The sequence below is a fragment of the Staurois parvus genome, unplaced genomic scaffold, assembly GCF_062004578.1.
Source record: "Staurois parvus isolate SC_StPar_1 unplaced genomic scaffold, SC_StPar_1.0 ptg000648l, whole genome shotgun sequence".
NCBI lineage: Eukaryota > Metazoa > Chordata > Amphibia > Anura > Ranidae > Staurois > Staurois parvus.
The window spans coordinates 1,374,258-1,395,338 of NW_028318444.1; the positions used below are offsets into that span (position 1 = coordinate 1,374,258).

Sequence of the window (21,081 nt, forward strand, 5' to 3'; positions counted from 1 at the left end):
AGTACCTGTCACTGCCTTAGCTATAACAATGGACGTTGTTCATCTCTTATGATAGCAATAAAGTTGATAAATAAAACACAGTGTAAGAAAAATACATTTAAATAAAATAGGAAAAAAATAAAAAAATAAAGTGCCCCCATTCCCCTGTGTTCATGTACAAATGTGAATGCGCATATTGGTCCAGTGCGCTTATGTAAAAACCGCGATCAAAACCCCACATATGAGGCACCGCCGCAAACACCAGAGCGAAAGCAATCATTCTAGCACCAGACCTCCTGTGCAACTCTAAACCAGTAACACATGTAAAGGTTTTTAAATAGTCAGCTATGGAGATTTTTAGAACAGCAGTTTGTCGCCATTTCATCGGTGTGTACAATTCGGTGTAACATCATCTTTTATGTTTCACCAAACAATAGGGTATTATTTTGTGTGCACTAAAATTCACTACAGTGTTTTTTCTTTGTTTTTTTTTATTGCATTTAACAAACAACTGTGCAAATAATGTGTGACATAAAAAATTGTAGCAACCAACATTTTTTTTTCTCCAGGGCACATGCTTTCAGAAAATATATAATATTTGAGGGTTCTAAGTAATTATCTGGGAAAAAAAATTCAGATTTTTACATGCATGTGAGAAGTGTCAGAAGAGGCTTGTGAGTCAGTGGTTAAAAAGTGCTTGCATATATTGGTGATATATTAATTGTAAACACATGCAAACAAAAACGTATCATACATGGTAATATGTTATACTGCTATCCCATTACACTACCCATCCATGATAACAATCTTCAGCTACATTTTTTCAAACTCCTCCCCATCAGTTCAAACAGGGTTGTTTTACGATTTAAACATTTTACCATCTTTGCTGAATTTAGCATTATGGCAACCATGATGTTCATCTTTCGCATTCCAGTTTTTCCATGCTTAGCAGTTCTGTCGTACTGGAGATACTATACTTACGTAGTTTAAAAAGGTTGCCACACGATTGCCAGTCCCTAAACGCTTGAATACATCAGGTTCCTCTTTCTACAAAATTAAACGTGAAAATAAACTGCAGACCTGAAAGAATCATGAAACATTTACCAAGGTACTTACATAATTAAGATATGTTGCAAGCCTATTTCCTTCCGATTTGAGATTGAGGTCAAAGGGACGCTGCAACAGACAATAACTTTAACTGCAACCCGAATTCAGAAATATGTAAAAATATTTATATATATTTAAAAAGTATAACATTTATTATGTTACCAATTAAAAAAATGCAATTGTACTTTGCAAAAAATGTCCAGACACATAAAAAAAAAAAAAGACAATGGAGGTACATCAACACAAATTTGTGAGATTACACCTCTGATAATGCAGAATAAAACAAATACATGACACTCTTAAGCAAGCAAAGCCTTTAGCCATATGTTCTGGTTTAAGCTCTTCTAGACAGCACAGCAGTATACTATAGCCATTCACCACAGCATACTAAGGGGCAGCCACAATAAATGATTTTTGATGGTGATTATTAGTTGGATACTGACATATAATACTAGTGCTCAAAATGTATTGCGTAATTCCAGTCCCAAAAAATGTTTACTGAAAAATATTTCTCAATAACCACAGAAAGACACAAACGTAACTTTGTAAGCGGCAAATGCCTTTGCAGTCACAAATATTACCTATTGGAAATTCCTATTGGTGCCAGAAAGCAGAACTGTGGGTAGAACCCAGTAGGTACTCTACCTGCTGCTGAAAGCAGTCCTAATAAGAGAAATCTCCTGCACAGAGGCAAAGTGCATCAGTTATTTCCTACTGGATTACAGAGATGCATCAAGATTTAGGTAGCACACATGGCTTCTTCAGTCAGTATTTGTTTAGCCCACATTTCATCTTTAATGTAATAACTGTAGTAGCCATAAACTAGAACTGGATGATTTTATCCCACCAGCCAGTATGCTATTATTAAAGGTTAAGACTTAAGCTGGGTAGATATGGAGAGTTGATTTTTATTCAACTAGTGGGCTGAACAAAAAAAACTGACAGATTCCCGCATCCACACAAGCCATGTGGATACAGGATTTTCCACGGTTGCATTATTGTATTCTGACATCAGGGACTCCCCTGTCAGAATACACAAATCAGCACTTCGGCCATTGGCTACATGCACTAATGGAATGCTGGTTTTCCACTTTTTGCAAGGTAAACATGCGGTTGATATAAAGCCCTAGGTCAGTAATATACACAGCACATATCTGAAGTCCTCTTCCAGACCTGCCCTGTAGGTCAGCAACCAGAGTCACTTGGTTTTGTAAATATCTACTTCACCTAGGATGTTGACCTGAGCCCTCCTTTTGGCCCAGCACTGTGATGAATGGCCTAAGACCAACAGGGAAACTTCACATGAAGGAGGGCTGAAGCAAAATACCAATTTCCAAAAAAAAAAAAAGTCATCACTTGCATAACAAAACACCCTAGGCTTCTGGGAGTTCGACAGACACTCTAGCAGAATTCTACAGATATGCGCAAGCACCTCTGGGTGCTTAAGCTTCATGTGTATTACCGGAGAAAGAACTTTAGCCAAATCTTAGTTTACAAGTTATAGGCAAAAAGATGAGCAAGGCTGACTTCACACTGTGCCCACAGCAACAACAACAAAATAAAACAAACAAAAAAAAAAGACATTCACTAGGATACTCAATGGACAGTTCAAAGCCTATACAAGCAAAGGGCAACAAGGCAGACAATACATACGTATGATGAATGTGATTTCATTGCCTAGGTAGAATTGTACTGTATATTTGAGGTATACTGAAAACAAAAAGCAGGAAAATGCAGATATGCTCATTGACTCACAGACAAAAATACAGGGGTACAAAAAGGCAAGCTTGCTTAAGCAGATGTGGTCATTTTGTGCATGAAATGTGTAAATGACCTCCATAAGTAAAACACGGACAGGGGAAATACATAAAAAAAATTCCAGTGGAAATTTACATTTCCCCCCAAAATCTTATTGTTTTAATAACAGTAGGAGGCCTGAGAAAAAATATTAAATAAGCAATTGTAGAAAGCCAGACAGTTTTATGCGCAAAGCAAAATTGCACCTTGCTTCACCCACCACCACCATATTTAGCAAACAGTTTAAATTTTGACACAAAGACATAATGGCAGCACAAGAAGGGTAATCTCAAAAATTATTGTACTGTATGAATGGTTTAGGATTTTGTCCTGATACAGAGTCCCTTTGATGTTGCAGATGAATTCATATTCAGTTGAAAATACTTTTTTTCTAAGTTGCCACTACTGTAAAATGTGTGAATTTTACACAGCTTGCAATATATTTTAAACTCAGCAATGCTCTAAAAACATAGGATGCAAAAATACAAAACATTTTCAAGACAAGTTTTTTAAAATGGTTTTTAGATATGTACAGTGTATTACTGTTATTTTAAGGGATCTACTTAGTTTATGTCATCATTTCTTGTAACTTTTCTGCTTGAAATCATAATTCAAACACAAAAATGGCAACTACGGTACTTAAAAAATCGTAAACAAGCTGTGCTTAAAAAAAATCAATACATTTATGAAAAAACATAATTTTTTTATCACTTGTTTGAAAACAAAGCAAACTGCTGCCTTTAAAACAATCAGGAAGTTGCTGAAGAAATAACAAAGTTTAGGGAAACTCACCACTAACGATATAAAAATGTATTTTAAAAAATTATGCAACAAATATAAAGTAGGTGACAGCAGTAAGCTGCAGAAACATACTGAATAAAACAAACAGGTTGAGCAAGCCAATGCATTTTTTAAGTTACTTTTTTAATTTATCTTAAGATGCATATTTCTGATTAATAGTCTATGCACATAACCTTCTCTTTCTTCAGGGTCGCATGACTTTTCAACATGGCAATAAAAACAAAATGGTGGATGTTGCTGGTTCACAGACCACTATTTTCCATGGAAAGCTTTAAACTGGTAAATTTGGACTTCCAAAAAGCCAGATGTAAAAGTGTGCATGAAGTATTGGCTCTCCAGATATAGTAGATGCTGAAGGCTCATTATATCTCTGCCCAGAAAATAAGCAATGTAATGCCAGAGGACTGCCAGGACCAAGTGCGTGAGTGTATGAACTATATTAAGACATAGTTATGGCTACATTCAGACTTAGTTATTTCTCAGAAACCATTTAATTGGCTGCAATCAACGTAGCTGTGTAGAAACCAAAGATAATATATTTGAAAAACCTATATGCCCTTTACCAGCCATATTTATTAATAACTGCATGCATTGTATGCATAAGATACTATTATGGAACCCATAGGTCAGAATTCTGGTAGCTAAGACACAGCAGCAGCTTGCATGACAAGCTACCAAAGTAAATAAGGATGACCAGGCATGGCCTGATAAAAATCAAGCAACCATTTGGTATGGGTTACCAACAAAGCAATTACATGTCAGAAAGCTCATTATTGCATGCAATGATTTTCCAACATGTTTCCAAAGAGTGTTTTATACAGATCCCATATGTGCATTTTCTTACATGTAAACATTATTATAATGCAGGATTTATAAAACACCTACAGTTTGCTCAGCGCTTTATATGCTATTTAAATGAACATAACTTGGGTAGAACCTACAACACCACTCCTAGAAAGGTTAAATACCATGCATCGTGCACATCCTATTATTCACTTACCCTTGAAAAATCAAAATGCGGCTCATATTGGCCTCCCATGCCATAATTTGCAACCTGTAAGAGGCAATATACATACAAAATAAATGGCCAAATACAAATATCACCAGCTTGTGTCCTTAAATCGTTGCCAACATCCCATATTTATACATAAAGATCGGAAGACCCCAATATTTGGACATGGGACTTTAAGGGCAACAGATGGAATACGGAGGTAAAATACAAAAAGCTTTATTTGAATACAATACTACAAATTCATCAGTTTCATAAAAATCACAACATAGTGGCTACATTAGATGCGAGGGAATAAGCTATAACTGATGTAAAAAGAACCTCCTCTTGTTGTTCCAATGGGCATTCATCTGTTGGAAACGCATTTCAGATTATTATCTTTTCTCAGGGGTATATAACAGAGGAGGAATACAAAAAAAGATTCTATAACAAAACAAATCACAGTAAATACATTACAGTATCAAAATGTATGGGATATAATGTGTGCAAGGATCATAGAGTACATAACATGCTAATTGTACAAAAGCATAAGTGTAGCCATGATGCAAATTAAAAGCAACCTGTTATTGTCAGCCAACATCCAGAAGTGCGCTGGTGATGAGACCCCCAGCCAGCCAAGATAGCACCACACTGAGGTCACCAGTAGAAACCAACCCCGACCGAGCTAAAAAGATGAAAAGAAAAAAAAAAAAAGAAACCAAAAAGGGTACAGCGGAACTTCAAGATAGTCTAAAAGCTATAACACACCCACACTGTACTGCAGGATATTAGGTCTACAGTGCCTTGAAAAAGTATTCATACTCCTTGAATTTTTCCACATTTTGTCATGTTACTACCAAAAACGTAAGTGTATGTTATTGGGATTTTATGTGATAGACCAACACAAAATGGCACATAATTGTGAAGTGGAAGGAAAATGATAAATGGTTTTCAACATTTTTTTACAAATAAATACCTGAAAAGTGTGGTGTGCATTTATATTCAGCTCTCCGGAGTCAATACTTTTTAGAACCACCTTTCGCTGCAATTACAGCTGTAAGTCTTTTTGGGTATGTCTCTACCAGCTTTGACAGATCTTGAGCTATTTTGCAAAGAAGAATGGGCAAAAATGTCACTCTCCAGATGTGCAGATTAGATGGAGAGCATCTGTGAACAGCACTTTTCAAGTCTTGCCACAGATTCTCAATTGGATTTAGGTCTGGGGTTTGACTGGGCCATTCTAACACATGAATATGCTTTGATCTAAATCATTCTATTGTAGCTCTGGCTGTATATTTAGGGCCGTTGTACTGCTGGAAGGTGAACCTCTGCCCCAGTCTCAAGTCTTTTGCAGACTTTAATTACCTTGTAGTTGGCTCCATCTATCTTCCAATCAAATCTGACCAGCTTCCTTGTCCCTGATGAAGTAAAGCATCTCCACAACATGATGCTGCCACCACGTTTCACGGTGGGGATGGTGTGTTCAGGGTGATGTGCAGTGTTATTTTTCTGCCACACATAGGGAGTGATTTACTAAAACTAGAAAGTGCAAAATCTGGCGCAGCTGTACATGGTACCCAATCAGATTGTAACTTCAGCTTGTTAAATTAAGCTTTTACAAGAAAACATGGAAGCTGATTGGTTTCTATGGTGCAGAGCTGCACCATGTTTTGCACTCTCCAAGTTTAGTAAACCAACCCCATAGTGATTTGCTTTTATGCCAAAAGGTTCAACTTTGGTCTCATCTGACCAGAGCACCTTTCATATGTTTGCAGTTTGCAAGAAGTCATGTTTGGGACACAGCAAACGGGACTTCTTATGACTTTCTTTCAACAATGGCTTTCTTTAAGCCATATAGGCCAGATTTGTGGAGTGCACGACTAATATTTGTCCTGTGGACAGATTCTCTCACCTAAGCTGTGGATCTCTGCAGCTTCTCCAGAGTTACTATGGGCCTCTTGTCTGCTTCTCTGATGAATGCTCTCCTTGCTTGGCCTGTCAGTTTAGGTGGACGGCCAAGTCTTGGTAGGTTTGCAGTTGTGCCACACTCTTTCCATTTTTGGATGATGGATTAACAGTGCTCTGTGAGATGTTTAAAGCTTGGGATATTATTTCATACCCTAACCCTGCTTTAAACTTCTCCACAACTTTATCCCTGACCTGTCTGGTGTGTTCCTTGGCCTTCATGATGCTGTTTGTTCACTAATGTTCTCTAATCAAAACCTCTGAGGGCATCACAGATCAGCTGTATTCATACTGAGATTAAATGACACACAGGTGGACTCTATTTACTAATTAGTTGACTTCTACAATTGGTTCCACTAGATTTTAGTTCTGAATTCTCCCACGGATGTACTATGGACAAGATAGTTTCTAATGGATTTTGCTCCTTGATATATTATTCTGGGATATTCTGGGATGTGGGGACTCAAAGTGGGATTAGCAAGAGATGTCAGTATTTTTGGAAAATTTTTTTGGAAGTGAAGATGTTATGTGTAAAAATGTACTCCAGTGCTGCCGATAAATTCATTTAGTGGTCAATCTCGCCTATGTCTTTGAGAGAGAATGTGTTTGATTGCTGCAAGGCCTTTATGATGTGGGATGGAACTAAAAAGTGCCTCCAAGTCAATGGCTACCAAAATGGATTAATTGGAAAACTGAACCCCTTCCAGATTCTGTAGGCGATGGATAGTATATTGAATATAAGAGCAGAGAGTGGTCACATATGGTCTTAGTCGCTTTGTTGATGAGCAGGTAAGGTTTTCAGTGAGGGAGGCACGACCTGAGATTATAGGTCTCCCAGGAGGGTTCTTGAGGTCTTTGTGAACCTTGGGGAGAGTGTAAAAAGTAGGGATTTTGGGATGGCTTGTATGAATAAATTCCCTACATTGTGAAATGGGATGATACCATTCCTGATTCTGACCCTTAAAACTAATTTTGTTTATACTGATTATTGCTCATAATTACTATATTGCCACCTTTATCAGATGGTTTAATTGTAAGGTTGCGACGACTTGCTAGTTTTTTGAGAGCTTGTCTTTCTGGTTCTGTAAGATTGTTAGGTGAATTAACAATCTTAAATTCATTTATCTTTTGTAATCAAGGTCAGAAAAACTGTTATATTTGGATTTATACTAGGTGAAAGGAATTTATCAGACTTTTTCTTTAAGTGGGATGGTTTAAATGATGAGTCCTCCCTTTCAGTTTGCTGTTCTAATACGGACTCAATATCCAAATGAGCAATCAGATTGACTGGTTGTTCGTTTAACAGGGCCATTAGGTCCTCAAATGCTTGATCATATTGTGTCAACTTTAATTTAGGGTTATTTTGGGCTGGTCTTTAGAATTGGTACTTTTGAGCAATAGGTTGCAGGCAAACAATTGTAGATCTTATAAAATTTCAAACTTCTGCTTTGGACAAAAACTTAAACCTTTTGTAAGTGGTTTTATTTCTTCAGGGGAGAGGATATAGCTGGAAAAATTGACAATACTAAGTTTACTATTGTTAGATGATAGGTTAGTAAGGCTTTCCCTTGTATCTGTACTCATGGGTGTCTCTTTACATAATGATTGTCGTTTTTGAAGTGCGATGCAATTGGAAAATCCTGTGTGCGAATTACTTTTCCATCTTGCCTGCTATTGCAGGCTTTGTGTCCCTCCTTGCCTGATTTTTGGGGCTCCCATCAGGCATGCCGGTGAGCCGACGATGCGTGACAGCATTCTGTCCATGTGGGGTGGCACACACACCCTCAGCTCAGGAGGTCACTATAACAACCATCGCTGCACATATGTGATGGTCGCTATCTACTGCACATGCGTAGGTGTCCCGTGCCATATTATTTAAACACAGAACTGCTCTGTTAGGCTTCCTTGCCACCAAACATCCATAGGTGACCTGGCAGTTTATCGACACTGAAACTCTATGTACAACATTTGAACTACGTAATCCTAATCTGTGAACTCTTTCTTTGTGCATTGTATTATTATAATATAGACCCAATATCCTGCAGTACAGTGTGGGAATCTTATGACTTTAGACCATCTTGAAGTTCAGCTCTATCTATGGTTCCTTTTTTTTCTTCAGTGTGGTGCGCTTTTGGCTGTCTGTGGATCTCTTCACCAGCGTACTTCTGGGCTTTGGCAGACAATGATAGGCAGCTTTTAATTTGTATCATGGCTACACATGTTATGCTTTTGTACAGTTAGGATGGTGTGTACTGTAATGTATTTACTGTGAATTGTTATGTTTTAGAACCTCTTTTTTTTTTTTGTCCTCCTCTGTTATATACCCCTGAGGAAAGATAATTATCTGAAACACGTCAGGATTCCAAGGGATGAATGTCCTGTGGAACAACAAGAGGAGGATCTTTTTACATCAGTTAAAGCTTCTTCACTCACACCTAATGTACTATGTTGTGTATGTTTTTACACCTCAGTATTCCATCTGTTGGGGGTCTTCTACAAAATAAATTGAAGTTTTTCAAACACCCTGTGTACATGAAGCCTAACTCTAGCTGAAACCTTGTTTAAGTTTTGCATACAGTTGAGAATAGTTAGAACATCTGTTAGATGATATTGCTTTTTGAGGACCTGCAAGATTTTCCCCTTACTTTAACTTACTTGTCTATTAAAAACAAATGGTCATTGGGACAGTAAATAAAAGGAAAAATCCCACAGAACACTGTCAGGGCAGGGCTGTGGAACGGACAGGTAGGCCTAGTGGCAGGGTAACGCACTGGCTGACGACAACCACCACCAACAGACTGAAGTCCCTCAGGGCGCGGAGTCTAAGTCCCAGGCTGCCCTTCACCAGGGCCCCTGATGGTGGGGATGGACTTGACGCAACCAGGGACCAGGTGGCGGCCCCCGAGACACCCCAGCTGCGGTAATGGCCGCCGCCAATGGCGTGTAGCTGGTGAGAATGACAATAGCGTAGTCAGACAAGCCGGGTCAATAACAACGGGACAAAACAGTACAGAACAGTAGACAGAGAATCACAGGTCACGGGCGGGGTTCAGCAACGGAAGGTCAGATCAAAGGGAAACACAGAGAATGGTCTTAGTACAAGCCGAGTCAGAATACCAGAAGAGTCACGAGCGTATACACAGAGCTGTAGCAAGACAAAGACACAAGACACAAGTGCAAAGAGCATGTTCAGATCCCAGGCTTATATGTACTCAGCCACACCCCTCTGGGGGATGGACCTCAGAGACCTGAAGGCATAAAAGATTCTCATCATGCTCAGCAGAAATCCAAGATGGATGCTAGCACATGGAGTAACATAACCTCTGGGAAAATGTAGGACCTTGACAAACACAGACCACAAACAAACAAGAAAAAAAAAAACATGCTGATGAAGGCTCTAACTTTTTCTATCCATGTAAAAGTAGCATTGCTGTAATTTCTCTATTGGGGAGATTTTCCTTTGCTTCTTCTCCTGGTGACATCAAAATGTTTGCTGAGGTACTAAATAAATATGTTAGACACACGATGGAACCTGGAGTAAATGGATTTTAGGAGAGGCCTAGTTAACAGTCTATGGGAAATAGAAGGAAGGTGAATGTTATAAATTACATACATCTATTCCCATAGGTTACAGGTGAATCAGAGGATAGAAAACAAAATAATTTACCTAAATGTGTTTACTATTGTGTTTTCTTTCTTCCATAAAAAAAAAAAAAAAAACACGTGGTACCACCACAAGGGCAATGAGCAAAGAAGCAGGGTCAGAGTCCTGAGGCTCATAAACAAGTAATGCTTAATCACTTAGAAGGAAGTCTGTTTTTATCAACAAACGCGGAGCTACTGTTTAACGTACAATGCAAAAATGTATCAAACTATTGCAGATTTCCACCCGTTTGTAGTGGATTGTGATAGACAGCCCATGTTCTATTAGATGATCAGTAAAATGACAATTTTATAGTCTTGCTACTCTGCTTCTTGCTCTCTAAATTCCTTACTCTCTTAAGAAAACAATCAGATATAGGGCAAAGGAACAATGATAATTAAGATGGCGCCTTCATCCGGAGTCTCACCCTAGGTGACTCATTAGAAGAAAAGTATCTTTTAATGTAAACAACCCCCATAAAAGGGAATGAGTCGTTTTGGTGACAATGATTGGAAGATATCAACATGGATGGAAGAACATGCAGGAAACCTAGGGGACTTTTCACCCAATCATCGTATATGCTTCGCCTGCGTCATGAGACTTATAAATGTTACTGTTATTTCCTCAATAAAGTAGAAATTAGGAAGTAGGCAAACTGCATTCTGTGCCAGTGTTTTACTTCCACGTGTACATATTCTCACATTAATTAGGCTCACTGGTAGATCACAACAGCTGTGGCCGGTAAGTGATCACATCCAAAACAGTTTCTGCTCTGAAGAATTAGCTATTTTTTAGATCATGTCTTCTGAATGGGAGTGATTTTCATTATTGATCAGCTGATACACTTGCAATGCTCTAATGAGTAGCAATGTCTGCATCCCATTGCTAGTGATTAACCCTTTGGGAACGTCTAACGAAAAAAATTTAATTTCTGTTGCAGAGAATGCCAAAAACCTGACTTAGTGCAGAGTTCTTTACCAAAGCAGGAAATTACATTTTTGGCGGTGTTCTGCACACCAACTGTACACAGATGCCATATTGCATTTAATGGTATAACAAATTACAGATTGAAAAGATCATTTTTAATAAGGTTAATTTACAATATGGTTTGTGTAGCAACTGTATGTGTTTTTTTTTTTTTAATTTACTACATTTTTTGCCATGAAAGTGGAGATACCCTTTAAGCTATCTTATCCCTTCTCCAAAGGAAATTTATCTAGGTTTTATAATAACATGGGGACTTTGGGAATGTATAGTATATGCATCTGAGCCTAAATACTGCATAATAACGATAGATTGATTTTACCTGTAACAGTTCAGCAGTATCAGCAGTTAGCCCTGTAATGTCCTGCATGCGTTTGTTAACACGAGCAATAACTGGGTCATCATATTCTTCCAACCAGGCACTACACAGAATCAAAAACACGGTTAACAAACATGGGAAGTTTAGAGGACTAAGCAATTGGTTAGATGGAAGTGACTAATAGTTTCAATAGGAGGCATAATGAGAAATGTATACCTGTTTATTGAGGTTAGAAGGAACAAGAAAAAAAACAAAAACAAAGAAAAAAAACACAGAATTTAAAAAAAAATAAAAAATAATACCTGCTGATCTTGCCCTAAATGTTATGACCTAATATCTTCCTATGTTTTCTTCTTGTGCTGACTGAGTGAAGATTTAAAACAAATATCTATAATTTGAAATGATAAAATTATAAGTGTGCATCACAGTCATATGATAAGGCCCAAATGTGCATGTATACATGAAGACAGGCTCTCCACGGTAGACTATAGCTGGGAGCATAGTATTAGCAGTAGAGCAGATACACAGCCTCCCTACCTTTACAAGGACTGTTCATCAGAAGTGTAGATTGCAGTGGGGATAGAGAGAGAAGTATAATCCAGGGTCTATCATTTATATGACAAATTTGCAGATTTGTCATGAAATGATTCATGCTGGTGTATTAAAATAATAATTAGGGCTTTTAAAGTATTTTCATATCAGTAATTTTTCCATGACAAACAGAATATATGTATTTGTACTGTAAAATCCTTTTCCTAAGAGTTCATCAAGAGACACATGAAGTCTTTATTATTTGGGTTATACTGTCCCCATGCAGGAACATTGGACACTGGCAAATAAAAATACTGTACAGGAGCCTAAAACAAATACAACCACTATCAGTATGCCTCAGCTTTGTAGCAAAGCAGTACCAATAGCATGATAATAAAACACAGAGGGATGGGAACCTGTGCCCCTCAAGGGAGGTTTTTTGTTGCTTGGAAACTGATCGCCCGCTCTTGGATGCAGGCACTTCCCCCAGTGTTTCAAAATTAGGTCCATGAAGTTAATTCCACTCTTCCATATACAAAACTCACTTATGTACATAGAAGCTGTCCAGCCAAGTACAAAATCTGGGATCCATGGTTGGCTGTTCAGGAAATGCCTTGTGTTGTGAACCATGTTATAAACATTTTTCTTATTTAAAGCTGTACTGTTTTCTTTTGCCAGTTGTTTTTTTCTCAATACTGGTTCTTTACAGTGCCTTGAAAAAGTATTCATACCCCTTAAAATTTTCCACATTGTGTCATGCTACAACCAAAAACATAAATGTATATTATTGGGATTTTATGTGACAGACCAACACAAAGTGACACATAATTGTGAAATGGAAAGAAAATGATAAATGGTTTTCAATTTTTTTATAAATAAATATCTGAAAAGTGTGGCTTGCATTTGTATTCGGGAAAGAAGAGCATTAACCAGAAAAGCAGCCAAGAGGCCCATGGTAACTCTGGAGGAACTGCAGTGATCCACAGCTCAGGTGGGTGAATCTGTCCACAGGACAAATATTAGTCGTGCACTCCAAAAATCTGGCCTTTATGGAAGAGTGGCAAGAAGAAAGCCATTGTTGAAAGAAAGGCATAAGAAGCCCAGTAAACATGTGGAAGAATGGTGAAAAAATAACAGTGCACATCACCCTGAACACACCATCCCCACCGTGAAACATGGTGGTGGCAGCATCATGTTGTGGGATGCTTTTCTTCAGCAGGGACAGGGAAGCTTGTAAGATTTGATTGGAAGATGGATGGAGCCAGATACAGGGCAGTCTTAAAAGAAAACCTGTTAAGAGTCTGCAAAAGACTTGAGACCGGAGGTTCACCTTCCAGCAAGACAACAAACTCTAAACATACAGCCAGAGCTACAATGGAATGGTTTAGATAAAAGCATATTCATGTGTTAGAATGGCCCAGTCAAAGTCCAGACCTAAATTCAATTGAGAATCTGTGGCAAGACTTGAAAATTGCTGTTCACGGACACTCTCCATCCAATCTGACAGATCATGAGCTATTTTTCAAAGAAGAATGGGCAAAAATGTCACTCTCTAGATGTCCAAAGCTGGTAGAGACATACCCCAAAAAAACTTGCAGCTATAATTGCAGCAAAAGTTGGTATTACAAAGTATTGACTCAGGGGGGCTGAATACAAATGCACGCCACACTTTTCAGATATTTATTTGTAAAAAATGTTGAAAACCATTTAGTATTTTCCTTCCACTTCACAATTATATGCCACTTTGTGTTGGTCTATCACATAAAATCCCAATAAAATACATTTATGTTTTTGGTTGTAACATGACAAAATGTGGAAAAGTTTAAGGGGTATGAATACTTTTTCAAGGCACTGTATGTGCCCATCCATATTTTGATTTAGTTTTTTTCTCTGTGTTGCCTTATGTTTATGTGCATGGACTTGACTACTTAATGCTGTTAGTTTAAATGCTTTATCTTTATTTGCATGACCACGATTTCTTCAATAAAAAAACATTTGAAAAAGGGACTTCAAGAAAAATTTCTCTCTTGCCCACTGGGAGGCCACAGGAAGCCTTTGTTCTTCAGGATGTCAAAAAGCAGTCCAACTGAGGAATTGACAACATTGAAAATAATTGTTGACTGATCCAGCTATACCAGATGATTTTACCAAGGACTTCAATAACAGGAAAGACCCTAGGAGCAGAGGGCAACAGGACTCCATGCTGCAAGCGATCCCAGAGGCATTAGAATATGTGTTGGGGGCACTGATACAGCAGAACTGTCTCTGCCATATGTAGAATTAGACATGGTGGGACTGCACAGTAAATCAGTAAAGCAAAGCAAGGCTTGATGTAAGAAGCAAGCCCTCACAAAATCGGACAGCTAGTATCAAGTGATGGTCAAAGGGCCATAAGTTACCAAAAAGTCCCTGTAGACGGCAGCAGGAATTGATTAAAGATCACAGTTTCACATGGCTCGTACAGGCAGGGAGCTGCTTCCTCTGAGCTGTTTGGGGGGGGAGGGCTTGGAGCATGTGCACATGACAGTCCTCCCAGGAGATTATGTCGGCACTCAATCCCAGAATATTAACCTCTTTTGTGGTAGAAAACTGGGAATTTCAAAAGGCTTCCAGCGACCTATATAAAGAAGTAGCTCCCAGTGCTCAGTTTGCCTAGCCTACTCACCGAGTTTTCAAAAACAGGGCAGGTGCTGAGACAATGCCAACAGCTATGGACCTGTACAATGCTCTGCAGCAAACTTTTACCAGAATGGAGTCTGGAAAGTGCCTCACATAGAACCCAGCGCCTAAGGGTTACTTCCAGGCTTTCCCGACAATGTGCAGTCCAACATGGTTTGGGTGTGGTACTTTAAAAGTCAGGCTGAGGACGACCACACCAGATTGCTGCAATTGCAGAGACAACCTCTTCTAGAAAAATAGAGTGGAATTCTTAATTGAAAAAAAATAAAAATCAAAAGAATAAGAAAAAATGATAGCAAAAAATAGGTTAGTATATAACAAAGCAAAGCTAAAGAAAAGGTGTCCATCTTTATATGATGCTTGCAAAAAACTGAAGCATGCTGATAGTGGTAGTGGTTATCCTGGTCTGGCCTACAGTTTTAATTTGCCATTTTCCAATCCTCCTGTAGGCATCAATATGACCCCAATGTCTCTCAATGGACAAAAAAGAAAAAAAACAGTGATTGTGATAACTTGATAAGACAACAGATTCATATTATATTTTAAAAAAATGCTCCTCCATCTATGGTCTGTCCATTGTAAAATGAAAAATAAGGTCTATACCATGTAGGAAAGATAAAACAAAAATGTATTCATAAAATTATATGCATGTCATCCTACCTCTTTGAAACTCTATAACTGGCTGTGGTGAGAACTCCAGTTTTTGGGTCCCGCACAGTTGCTCTTGCTAACTGTAGAGAAGAAATCACACCAATAAAGGTTTAAGGAATAAAACATTGTGCATACTTTGATACACTGAAATCTTCAACCAGAAAAACAAGGTGGTTTCTGTACATAATGTATATGCTATAAAAATTATAGAATACGATAGCTGCAATTGCTGGCCTACTTCTGAGAATGCTAGCTGCCTGGTTGAATCTGAATACTTCTGAGTCTCAGGCGAGAAACTAGCATGCAGCAAATGAAAGTCAGAGAAATGCCAGAATTTATTTCTCTATACTTTATTCAGAAAGCTTTAAAGGCAAAACAGCAAAACAGGAAGGGAACTAGCATTTTTACAAGCAGGGGTCAGCAAAGGCACTCATATTTCTCTAATGACAGGTATATTTTAAAATGCTGCAATATAAATGACAATGGTTATACAAAATGGCAACACCACAGCAACAGCATCAAACCAAACTGAAAATATTTCTAAAGCTCAGGAAATAGAAGTTAGTGCTATTTTCTTCCTTTAGTTTGGCACTGACCAGTAATCTGACACATGGTTTTTATCAAGCATAATGGTTACCATGGTAAATAAACACAAACTGGGGCTGCTTGGCAAAGCCATAATTTTGTGCTCCAGAGAGTAACATATGAATAAGAGGTACTCTTTGTGGCAAGCAATCCCCTCCAAACTCTCTCAGTGTCTCATATGTAATTTACAGATTTAGCAGTCCTTGTACATTAATTGAAATCTGGTAATTTAAGGTTTCCTTACTGACTTAGGAAAGCTACTAAATCCAACAGTTAGGTTCTAAATGTGTACGCTATAATATTCCAGTAACCACTAGACATAATAGCAAGTACAAACTTGTGTGGCAAACAGCATGTTAGCTGGTATCATTTCTGTACTGCATCTAAGACCCACAATGGGAACCACATAGAATAGATAGTGTATACACACACACGCACGTGGGCAGTAATATAGACTTTACCGCAGACATACTTGGCATGGCCTACATGAAAAGAACACTCCACTTTTAATTACAAAGTGTATAAACTAAAGTCCTGCTAGATCACTTCATGCGTGCCCCTTTTTCAGGTATAGCTATGTAAAACATTAAAAATTAAACATTAAAAATAAGTGCCTATACTGTTTAAAATCCCGTAATACACTGTCTCACCTTGCTCTGTCTTTGCACATGCTCAGTAGCTCTCTATTCTCAGCACTGTGCCTAAAATCGCAGCCACTTCAGGCTGATCAGCTGACAGCTTTAAGATTTAGTGTTGCTGAACAGGGAAGAAAGCAATAGGCATGACACAGTCTGTGCGGAGGAAACACACATTAGGGAAGGAGATTAAAAAAAAAGCAGGAGAGGTGACAGGACAAACTCTGCTAGAAATGTACATACCTGTATGTATATACAGTGGGGATCGAAAGTTTGGGCACCCCAGCTAAAAATTTGTATTAATGTGCATAAAGAAGCCAAGGAAAGATGGAAAAATCTCCAAAAGGCATCAAATTACAGATTAGACATTCTTATAATATGTCAACAAAAGTTAGATTTTATTTCCATCATTTACACTTTCAAAATAACAGAAAACAAAAAAATGGTGTCTGAAAAAGTTTGGGCACCCTGCAGAATTTATAGCATGCACTGCCCCCTTTGCCAAGCTGAGACCTGCCAGTGTCATGGATTGTTCTCAATCATCTTCTGGGAAGACCAGGTGATGTCAATCTCAAAGGTTTTAAATGCCCAGACTCATCTGACCTTGCCCCAACAATCAGCACCATGGGTTCTTCTAAGCAGTTGTCTAGAAAACTGAAACTGAAAATAGTTGACGCTCACAAAGCTGGAGAAGGCTATAAGAAGATAGCAAAGCGTTTTCAGATGTCAATATCCTCTGTTCGGAATGTAATTAAGAAATGGCAGTCATCAGGAACAGTGGAAGTTAAAGCAAGACCTGGAAAACCAAGAAAAATATCAGACAGAGCAGCTCGCAGGATTGTGAGAGAACAATTCAAAAACCACGTTTGACTGCACGATCCCTCCAGAAAGATCTGGCAGACACTGGAGTTGTGGTATACTATTCCACTATAAAGAGATACTTGTACAAATATGGTCTTCATGGAAGAGTGATCAGAAGAAAACCTCTTCTACGTCCTCACCACAAAAATCATCGTTTGAACTTTGCAAATGAACATATAGACAAGCCTGATGCATTTTGGAAACAAGTTCTGTGGACCGATGAGGTTAAAATTGAACTTTTTGGCCGGAATGAGCAAAGGTACGTTTGGAGAAGAAGGGGCACAGAATTTAATGAAAAGAACCTCTGTCCAACTGTTAAGCATGGGGTTGGATCAATCATGCTTTGGGGTTGTGTTGCAGCCAGTGGCACAGGGAACATCTCACGAGTAGAAGGAAAAATGGATTCAATAAAATTTCTGCAAATTTTGGATGGTAACTTGATGCCATCTGTGAAAAAGCTGAAATTAAAGAGAGGATGGCTTCTACAAATGGATAATGATCCTAAACACACCTCAAAATCCACGGGGGATTACATCAAGAGGCGTAAACTAAAGGTTTTACCATGGCCTTCACAATCTCCTGACCTCAACATAATTGAAAATCTATGGATAGACCTTAAAAGAGCAGTGCGTGACAGACAGCCCAGATATCTCAAAGAACTGGAAGACTTTTGTAAGGAAGAATGGGCAAAGATACCTCAAACAAGAATTGAAAGACTCTTGGCTGGCTACAAAAAGCGTTTACAAGCTGTGATACTTGCCAAAGGGGGCAGAACAAGATATTAACTCTGCAGGGTGCCCAAACTTTTGCAGACGCCATTTTTTTGTTTTCTGTTATTTTGAAAGTGTAAATGATGGAAATAAAATCTAACTTTTGTTGACATATTATAAGAATGTCTAATCTGTAATTTGATGCCTTTTGGAGATTTTTCCATCTTTCCTTGGCTTCTTTATGCACATTAATACAAATTTTTAGCTGGGGTGCCCAAACTTTCGATCCCCACTGTATTTTAATTGTGACATCGTTTCTGAGACCAAGGAAAGAGGGAGAGTTTACAATAACGAAGTGACTGCTCTGGGCTTCAACAAAATGGCAGCCTCCAACAAGAAGAAACAGGAACCGTGCAGGAGGAAAATGACAGAACACACTAATTTTGGGGGCATAATTATTTTGTGTTCAAAATAATAGCAGTCAGACATCACTAACCTGATCATTCACTGTTTTTGGTAGAAATGATATTTCTACATGGCAAATAATTTACTAGCAGGTGTAGTAGAGTAATAGAAATCCAACAGACCCAACAGTCATGACATGCATGCTGCTGATTCTGTGTAATTGAATCACTAATTGAAAGGGTTATGTTCAAAATAATAGCAGTGTAGAGTTCTATTAGTGAGGTCATTCATTCTTTGAAAAACAGGTGGCAATTATTGCCCTTATTTAAAGAAGGAAGGTAGCAAATGTTGTACATGCTGGTTACAGTGCATTTCTCTCTGAAATTCTGAGGAAAATGGGTCGTTCCAGACATTGTTCAGAAGAACGGCGTACCTTGATTAAAAAGTTGATAGGAGAGGGGAAAACATATAAAGAAGTGCAGAAAATGATAGGCTGCTCAGCTAAAATGATCGCAAATGCTTTAAAATGGCAACCAAAACCTGAAAGACTTGGAAAAAAGTGAAAAACTACCATTTGAATGGATAGAAGAATAGCCAAAATGGCAAAGACTCAGCCAACAATCAGCTCCAGGAAGATCAAAGAAGGTCTAAAGTTACCTGTGAGTACTGTTACAATTAGAAGACACCAATGTGAAGCCAAGCTATCTGCAAGAAGCCCCCGCAAAGTCCCACTGTTGAAAAAAACACATGTGCTGAAGAGGTTACAATTTGCCAAAGAGCACATTGACTGGCCTAAAGAGAAATGGCGCAACATTTTGTGGAATGATGAAAGTAAGATTGTTCTTTTTGGGTCTAGTGGCCGGAGACAGTTTGTCAGACGACCCCCAAACACTGAATTCAAGCCACAGTACACTGGGAAGACAGTGAAGCATGGTTGCGTAAGCATCATGATATGGGGAGGTTTCTCATACTACGGTGGTGGGCCTATTTATTGCATACCAGGGATCATGGATCAGTTTGAATACATCATGCTGCCTTATGCTGAAGAGGAAATGCCCTTGAAATGGGTGTTCCAACAAGACAACGACCTCAAACACACCAGTAAACGTGCAACATCTTGGTTCCAGACCAACAAGATTGACGATATGGAGTGGCCAGCCCAATCCCCGGGTCTTAATCCAATAGAAAACTTGTGGGGTGACATCAAAAATGCAGTTTCTGAGGCAAAACCAAGAAATAGAGAAGAACTTTGGAATGCAGTCCAGTCATCCTGGGCTGGAATACCTGTTCACCGGTGCCAGAAGTTGGTTGACTCCATGCAACACAGATGTACAGCAGTTCTCAGAAACAGTGCTTATACAACTAAATATTAATTAAGTGATTCAAAGGAAAGCAAAATCTTCAAACATTTTTCAGTTTATATAGTGAATGTTTGAGTTTGTAAAGAATACAAAACACTGCTATTTTTTTTTTTGAACAGTCTAATATTCACTTTTCTTCAATTTTTTTAGAGGAACAACACAAATTTGATATATTTTTCTTCATGTTTTGATTTGGAATAGAATGTGTAGTGTTCCCAATGCATTTGTGTGTATGGAAATAAAAGCTATTAGAAGGATTTTGAGCTTTATTCACTTTTTTTAACACACTGCTATTATTTTGAACACAACTGTATGTTCTATTGTTAAAGAACATTAATTAATAAAATGTTAGGGGTAACGTTCCAATTTCATTGTGGCAACGCAAGTTTAATCCTAACTTTCTATTGATCCCTATAGATATATCCCTGGTCCTGTATTATTCCACGCTTTTTTTTTTCCTTTTTACTTTAAGGAACATGGATCTGCTCCAAAGTGAGCCAAGTTTGTACATTCAGTCTGCTGCCATCCATTTATGAAGGAAAATCCCACTGAACACAAATGTGACTCCAAGTTGCTCAAACTCTGCCAAAAGAGGATTTCAATGCGGACACAGATCCCAAAGTAAAACAAACCAGACAGCAGATGTTGGCAAAGATTTTGACACAAAACAACCCGATACAAAAGAATGAAAAAGGTCAATGTGGGATTACTGATATAAGAAAATGTGGGATTACTGTACCAAGTCATGAAACTATTTTAAAGCTGGATATTTAAACAAATACTCAATGGAGATACTTGTTCAAGGCTTGATGACAATATTGTTTTCTAAAAAAGACTTTCATTCAATAGCTATCCCTTCTACCCCTACTTACAGTGTATACTACTACACCAGGGTTTTCAATAGGTAAGGGTCAATAAGCAGATTATGTATGAACACTGTGTTACAAACAAGATACTGCTGTCTTGTTGTCCTACGTATACTGCGCATCAGCACTGCCCTTGATATTGTACTGAATTAGCTCTGTAATACCAATACTGGTTCCTAGAGACTGATTGCGATCTTTTGGGGGGGGGGGCAAA

The 21,081-nt window shown here is 38.3% G+C and overlaps 1 protein-coding gene across 5 annotated transcripts in view; it reads right to left on the reverse strand.

Annotated features, from left to right (window-relative positions):
• Positions 1-21,081, reverse strand: part of P4HA2 (prolyl 4-hydroxylase subunit alpha 2) — a 157,652-nt gene that overhangs the window by 41,683 nt on the left and 94,888 nt on the right. For 3 of the 5 annotated variants that reach the window (XM_089694059.1, XM_089694058.1, XM_089694056.1), the window contains exons 9-12: positions 15,454-15,524; positions 11,587-11,686; positions 4,685-4,738; positions 961-1,026 (exon numbers count right to left, since the gene is read on the reverse strand). In XM_089694059.1, coding sequence (XP_089550185.1) covers positions 961-1,026; positions 4,685-4,738; positions 11,587-11,686; positions 15,454-15,524 — 291 coding nt within the window. Of the gene's footprint in view, positions 1-960; positions 1,027-1,095; positions 1,156-4,684; positions 4,739-11,586; positions 11,687-15,453; positions 15,525-21,081 lie in introns of all 5 variants that reach the window. The other 2 variants (XM_089694061.1, XM_089694060.1) reach the window with 2 other exon arrangements.